Source organism: Desmodus rotundus, chromosome 11 (genome assembly GCF_022682495.2).
Source record: "Desmodus rotundus isolate HL8 chromosome 11, HLdesRot8A.1, whole genome shotgun sequence".
NCBI lineage: Eukaryota > Metazoa > Chordata > Mammalia > Chiroptera > Phyllostomidae > Desmodus > Desmodus rotundus.
This window is the reverse complement of record NC_071397.1, coordinates 28658448-28666316: the sequence shown is the minus strand read 5'-3', so window position 1 is coordinate 28666316 and position 7869 is coordinate 28658448. Positions and strand designations below refer to the sequence as shown.

At 37.5% G+C, this 7869-nt stretch overlaps 1 protein-coding gene across 2 annotated transcripts in view; it reads right to left on the bottom strand.

Moving 5' to 3' along the window:
* Positions 1-334: 334 nt before the first annotated feature.
* ADGRB3 (adhesion G protein-coupled receptor B3) overlaps positions 335-7869 on the bottom strand; it is a 693569-nt gene continuing 686034 nt past the window's right edge. The window contains exons 29-30 of one of the 2 annotated variants that reach the window (XM_053914265.1): positions 6778-6882; positions 335-1137 (exon numbers count right to left, since the gene is read on the bottom strand). In XM_053914265.1, the coding sequence (XP_053770240.1) occupies positions 949-1137; positions 6778-6882 (294 nt within the window). In that variant the 3' untranslated portion in view covers positions 335-948. The remainder of the gene's footprint in view (positions 1138-6777; positions 6883-7869) is intronic. The other variant, XM_053914266.1, reaches the window with a different exon arrangement.

The window sequence follows — 7869 nt, the reverse complement described above, 5'->3', positions numbered from 1 at the left end:
TTTGTATGGTAACTTACTGTTTTCTACTAATTGTCTTTTTGCCACAAGATAGAAAAAAAAAAAAAACCCATTAAAGTAAGAGTATGATGGCAGCAGGTTTCTGACGAACCCCATTTACATGGTACATTTTTCCAAAGGGTGTTTGCGTAGAAAATACAGAAGCGCTAAACAAACCTACCATTACATTGGAGAAATCATTAGCCTCAAAGGAGTAATAATGCTATGCTATTAAAATCATGAATACATTTTCAGTATCTGTATTCAAAAAAAAGTTTATAAATATGTAAATTTTCATTCAACAGATCTAAAATAAAATGCACTAAAAAAACTGATATGTAGACAAAAGTTTATTTACACCATACAACATTTTAAATATTTTATACACAGCTGCAGCAGAGAAAGCTACTCAGAGCTTTCTAGAGAAAACTGCAATAATAAAGATGTGAAATATATTATTCATATAAAAGTGAGATTATTACTTTATTGCATTTAAAGCAATGAAGAATGTAGCTCAACAAACATTCATTTAATGACAAAAACTTTGCTTTTATATTATAAAGTAAAAAGTGTAGTAATGGCCAAACAGACTGTTATAAACTTTAAAAACTGCATAAATATATACATTGTGCTTCATGGTGAAGTTTTTTGAAAACTAAACCATATGAAGCGGTTACAACATGAATCGTTGCTTGAGGTTTATCTATAAAGATTACCTTACAAATCCATTCCACGGGTACTTACAACACAGGATGGTCAGAACTGTACACCTGGCCCTCTTTCCACTAGCTTGACTAGGGAGAAGTTGCCGAACGCAAAAACCACTGACATTTGGCACATGAAGGTCCTGACATAGGATAGTCACCCTGTCCAGGTAGAAATGTCAGCCTTCCCAAGTCTTAAGTGTCAGTGCAATAAATTTTGTCTCCATCTCAGTCCATTTTGATTTTGTTAAACTTCTGTTTGAAAATCACCCTCCTGCACATCCAGAGGCAAATTCAGACACTTCTCCCACTCTGCTGGCCTCAGTTCCAAAGCATCCTTTGCCTCTGTATCTAAGACATTGATTGTGGTGTAATGTTGGTATTCACTGGGGTTTTTGAAAGTGTCCCATGGGTTCTTGTTTGGTGCTGGATTTTCCTGTTGAGAGGAGAGAAGAGAGTCATTTACTTGATGACTAGGATTGCTGCTTGTTGAAGTTTCCAGGAAGAGAGTTTGTTTGTAACCTTAATCCAGTTTACGTGATACAGAGATGATTTAAAATTGTGGCCAGCTGCAGGAAATGGCTTTGATTTCAGTTTTCTTTCATTGAACAAACAGATGAACACCTTCTTGGAGTTATCCTAAAATCCCCCAGCAATCAAAGGAAGTGAATAGCCTTATGGGAGGCAAAGTAGACTATGTTTTGTTTTAGGCGTCTCATAAAACATCAGGATGGCTGTACGTACAGGTAGGAAGCAGCACCAAATTACCGCTAAGATTACATGTAGCAAATTTTAAGTATTCTCCAGAATCTCTGGTGGCATAAACACAATTTGAGGATATGTAACAGGGCATGTTATGTAATAATGAAAGCAGTTGCCCAAACTGGCCTTTTTTCCTACTGAATTTTGATCACTGTCTTTGCTTAGTTTTTTTCTTCAAGAAGTTATTCTTTTTAGAATATTAAAATGATGCTATGTTCTTCTGTGTAATTTATTTTTTCCTGCTGAGCATTCTCCACAATTTGTATATATTTGGGTGGCACATTAACTACATAAAAATCAGCCTTCCCTTTAAAAAGCCCAGCTTTTTAGAAACTATATCCAGCAATATAAGGCTTTAAAAAAAAACCTGTCTACCAGCTACCATTCCTTCTTAGGTTTCATAGTGTATACCCGCCTCTTATCGTAGATCTGCACAATTATGACTCCACCCAAACCTTCCATGTTGCAGGTTATAGGTGCTCAGCAAATATATGAGTGGACATCATTTGAGGTTTCTGTAGCCGAATATTTTGCTAAGATTTTACGGTGAACTTGCTTTATTTTAAGTAAGTATTGTTTAAAGATTTCTGTAGAATGAGGGAATTTGAATGGAATAGACAAAGCTGAGTAACTTCAAAGAATAAGCAGGCAATCATGACTGAAAGCTCCTTAGAAAGAATTAAACTAAAACCACCACAGTTGCTGAATGTGTTCTTTACCCCCTCCCCACCCCAAATTCTGGCCTTTAAGTAATTGTAATCAATCAGCAGGGGAAACATAAAACAGGTACTTGATTGTTATCTGCATTCCACTCAGTTTATTAAAAATCATTCTAATGTATAGATAAGAGATAGCCTGTAGGAATACTCATCATAACTAGAGAATAAATTATCAAAAGCCCTCAATATAGAAGATGTTTCAGCAGTTATCAGCCTCAATCATGACAACATTCAAGAAAAAAATAGCTAAAGATTTAATGAAAAGTTCACCTGTAGGATATGTGCAGGGGATTAATTCTGATTTAGTATAATATCCTGAAGTCTCATGCACTATAATCTTGTAACTCACCCTTTATTTCTCCCTCCTTTCTTCCCTCTCTCCTTCCTTGCCTCCCTTCAACCAGTATTTATCAGCTGCTCTGTGCTGGGCATCATATTAGGCCTTAGGGAGAATAAGGTGATAAATCAAATATGGAAAAGCGGCATGGTCCACTAGGGAGCATGAGATTCGAAGCCTGATACATGCAGGTCCAAATTCCAGTTGCTCCATTTTGTATGAATGTGACCTGAGCAATTTACTCAATTTCTCTGAACATCAACTGTCATATTTGTAAAACAGAGATAAAAAATAAGCTTTGTATTGTGGGCCAAAGGAATTGGCAGATCATTACCTTCTTTGTGGGGTTGCAAAAATAAAAAGTGGAGCCGCCTAGCATAACACCTGGTATTTAGTACATGCTCACAATATAGTGACAATACTTATTGTGAAGGTGTTTATAGTTAAAAGGAGGTGCAAAAATATAGGTAGCTCTCTATATATGATCGAAGAGGGTGGAGAGGTGGCTTCTTTTTGTGGAAAGCACATAAACCTTGCTGATAAGAGTGACAGTAGGGCTGGCTTAGAAAGATGGGCTTGGTCAAGAAGACATATGTGGGGTTGGAAGTTGGATGGCTGAACACTCATACATGCTAAGAAGTAAAAATCCAGAGAGCATGGAGATGGAACAACTATGGAGATGGGAGATGAGAAAAATGACCAATTTAATTAGTTACAGTATAAAAGAATAGCAAGAAAAACAAAACAAAAATAGGCAGCAGGTGAATGAGGGTCTGTATATGCCAGGCTAGTACATTTGGGATTTGTTTGGTAGTTTGGGGGTACTTCAGTGACCAGAATCCTCAATCAGCAATTGAAACATTCACTGGTGTGAACTGTGTTGAAATCAAGCCACAGAGTGGATTATCCATCTTAGTAGGGCTGTGTCTAAATAAGCCTCCTGAGAATCCTTAGTTGACAGAAAGTTCAGTCCTAAAAGGATTCCTGATGTGTAAAGTATTAATTCACTTGCTTTGAAAATAGGGGTTTCATTATGTTTGGAACAGGTATGATTTTACTTTTATATTCTGAAGATCAAGCACCATAGAAACACGAACTAAAGTGGCCAATTGTAAACTTTGTCAGAATGTCTAGATTCTAATTTCAAAGAGTATTACTGCCTGTGCGTGACTGATTGAATTTCTTGGAGGTTTTATTAGTGGGCAATAAATTAAGGTTGGCTTTCATGTTCATCTCCTCTGGCATCCCATGGCTCTCCCAGCTGGACTGAGGTCCTCACCATTGTTCACAAATGTGTGGACACACCCTTTAGGGGAGAAGCCCCATGCTGCTTTAGTGCTAAAGAGCTACTGTAGCAGGGATCAGAGTGGCATGGGGTCTGCAGGGAGTGAGGAGGGCTGGTAGTCAGGGAACGGTGCCCACAAGCTACCGATCTTCCTGTCTGGTTGGGCATGACAAAAGCGAAGTCTACAGACTCTCAGATGGAAAGGTGTAACATTTTCACTAGTTCAAGTGAATGAATGAATGATAAACTGTGGAACAGCCCAAAGAGCTTATTGCATTTGACAGTGAGAGCTCAGGGGCCAGGAAAGGTTTGGATGGAGGCCTGAATCTTAGAAGATTCAATCAGAGTTAGTATAACTCCATGAATTTATGCAGAATATGTTTACTTATTTTTTGAGCTCAAGTACAGAAGAGAGAAGATGAGAGTCAAACGGAAACATGTGTGAAAAAGGCCTAATCAATTATAAACAGCGTATAAGCCATCATCCATGAAACCTCCAAAAATGCTAATTTTTGGAAATAGAATGTTAGCTGAACATGAGAATTCAGAGCCACCCAAAACACAGCAGAGCTGTCTGTTTCCCAGAGCCCAGGGCCCAGGGGCAGGCTGGCTATCCCTCCAGGATAAGCCCCTCCCTCCATCCTTTACTCTTTTCCTCCTTCCCTTTCTTTTTTCTTCCCTCTCTCTTTTCTTTCTTCCCTCCTGCCAACCTACCAATATTGGGGACAAATGAAAAGGGGTCCATTCTACATTCTAAAAGCAAAAATTGGGAGAACCTTCTTGGGGAAAAGAGATCTTGATGGAGAATAGTTTGTGAGACACATTCAAAGTAAGAGAGTTCTTTTAACAACACCTTTTCCTTGTAGTGTGATTTAAATTTTGTCCTGCCTGGAAGCAGGGAAATGGACTAAATGGTCTTTTGGTTTGCCTTTGATTCCCCAAATTCTACATAATTACCATCATTTGCAGTGCTAGGCAGGTGTTGTGAGCTAGCTGCCAAAAAAAAAAAGGGGGGGGGTGAAACTTGATCAAGATTTTTGTTTTGAAATGTCATTCTCTACCCAATTATCCAATTTTTCATTAGCAATATGCTACTCCAAATTATGACTGAATTAGTGATAATGGACTCACATGTTCATTATTAATCAAAACTGAATGAGAAACTTTGTACTGTTCTCAGAAATTTAGGACAATAGTCAAGTAGCAATGACAACTCTATCCTTCCTACTCCTACCTCCCAAATAATAAATATGTACAAATCTTTTCTAGAAAAGACATGCTACAGAAATGTGGTATAATTAGTAGACTATTTTGGTTGTCAAGAAGCTGAGATACAGACATTTGTGCCATTAATGATTTAATAGCCAGACCATAGAACAAGGGGAAATTACAACGATATTATAGCAGCCAGCTTTATCTGTTGCACGACCCTTTCAAGATTTGTAAATATAACCTTCTCCTTTTATCTTAAACAGATACAGTTTCTTCAATTTATTTCAATGTTAGCTTTCAGTTTTCCATAATGAGTAGCTAATGTGTTTGGGTCTATGATGCAATTCTTATTTGCCTGCTAACTAAAAATTGACAGCTTAATATTTGGAGATGAGAAAGAACCACTCATTACATATAAGTGTCTTCTATACGCCTAGCATTGTGTTGGTGGCTACATATAATGCATGATTCCTGCTGTAAGGAGGAAAATACACAAACTATTTACAGATCAATTAAGAGTCAAAGTGTATTTCTTATAACTGTCATTTAACAAGCACAGATTGAACTATCACAGATATATAATAAATCAAGAGCAGCCCTTTACCGATGACTTACCATGACTACCTGGCATGTACTAGTACTGCCACGAAAAACATAAAGACACGTAAATTCTTGGCCTTGATAAGCTAATGTTACTAATTGGGAAGCTAGGACTAAGACTCATTCATAACACACATGTACCAGAGTCACTAGATTTAGAAGGTGATCAAACACCATGTACCTTAGAGAGAGAGAGAGGGAGAGAGAGAGAGAGATGGATGGATAGATAGTTCTTAGGAGGAAGAGGAGGTGCAGAGGAATGCAGAGGTTCAGAAGAAGGCACCTCATTTGGAGTGAAGAGTAGTACCAAGTGGCAGTCCAGCTGTTTCTCTTACTGCTGGGTCTCAGCTCCTTACCCTCTCAAGTGCCCTACCTGCTTTGGAAAGTCCTGTGAGGCACGAAGGGAGCATATATTAATTACTGTTTCCTATGCTCAATTTAGGAGAAAATTGAACTTTAGAAACTGGAGCTGGGTAATTGGCTCAGGATCAGATAGTGCTTGGTTGAGTTTCCTACTACCATACTGCTTTCTGGCCTCCTGGTCCAGTGCCCTCACGAATAATTATGCAGCCTTCTCTGGAGCTCTGAGTGGCATGCACACAGTAACTGTAAAATATCATTTTATTTGATGAAGTCGGATGCTAGGATTGTAGTAGTATGAATGAATAAGAAAAGAATGGCCAATCAACAATCAAAGGCCTCAGTGTTGATGTGTCTCCCAAATCTCCTGGAGATAAAACCTACCACTCTGGTTTCAGGTGACAACTCATTTGAGTTGTACATATAATGTTTACATTTTACAACCTTAAAATGCCAGGCCTTCAAGGAAAATGGAAAAACTTTTTTATTTGGGTATTTGAATAAATTTTTAACCCTGACAAAAAAAGTCAGGTGAAGCCAACACATTTTTGATATATAACTATTTTCAATTAAAGCTTATAAATGACAACATTTGAAATACGAATAAAAATGCTTAAAGATTCTGTCACTCATAATTTGCCTCTTTGCACATTCCAAAGTACATTTTGGGGGGGTTATTTTTTTCCCTATACATCCCACTCTTCTTCCCAGGACAATTAGGAGCTCCTGGAGGGCAGGGATAATAGCTAATATGACTTGTTATTAGCGTAGCGTCAGGCACCAATGAAGCCAAGTACTTACCATACTGCTTGTATTTGGTATATCCCGAAATCTATCCAAAGTCTGGAATTTCTGATTTAGCTCCTGAAACAGTTCCATATGCCTCTTCCTTGTATGCATGACTTTCTGCAGAAGAAAATAGGATGGCTCTTATTTTTAATTTGATTCATGCATTAAAAAAGAAATGTAATATATTTGCCTTACTAATAAGGGAAATTAAGTTTGGCAGGAACAAAGAGGTCCCAAAAGGTGCCACAAATGCAAATGAGTTGCACCAAACCCTTATCTTATAGTCAGCACTTCTTGAACATGAAGAATTGGCTGTTTCTTGCACTTACAAGATTACAAAAAAAATAGTTTTCTCTTTTGGGTACATTAAAAATGTAGCAGTCATTCCTGTGTAAGATTTCCATCATTTAGAGTTAAAACCGCTTGACAAAAATTGTTACGATAAAAAAAATGTTTAAAAATGTGGACTTCTAAAGCATCTGCATCTCTCAATGTTTGCCATGGGAAATATTATGTTTTTATGTTTTATTTCTGTAAACACTGAAACCCTAGCAGACTGTATTAGAGGGGGAACAGACCCCCAGGCTCTGCCATTTAATGCTGACTCAAAGCACGGAAGTGTCTAAAATATAGATTTGATCTAAACTCTTATACTTTCCAAGCGAACAGTGATTGAGCTTCGCAGAAAGGAAATCTGACCCATAGGTTTCATGTATTTGTTGATGAAATGGTACAGAATCTTAACAATTAGGATTCAGAGCATGAATTGTGTGGTTGATGAATCCCTAAAACCACAGGAACAAGTATATTATACTTTTCATCTCTGGTTACAGTCTTTTCTCCCAACTTCATCATAACTCAACAAATCGTCATAAATAAAAATGACCTTGGGGTAAGTAACATGGGCTGAATCTTTTTCTATTACAGAGCATTTAAAAGAAGAGTAAGAGAATAAATTCCTTATATTTACCAGTGTTATTTTAAAGGAGAAAATACCTTCCTCAGTTTTGACTTTCACAAAAGTTAAACCAGTATTTCAGTGACTCTCCAAGGTTGCCGTCATGTCTGCATATGATTTACAGTGTTTTTACGCTTGTGCCCCAT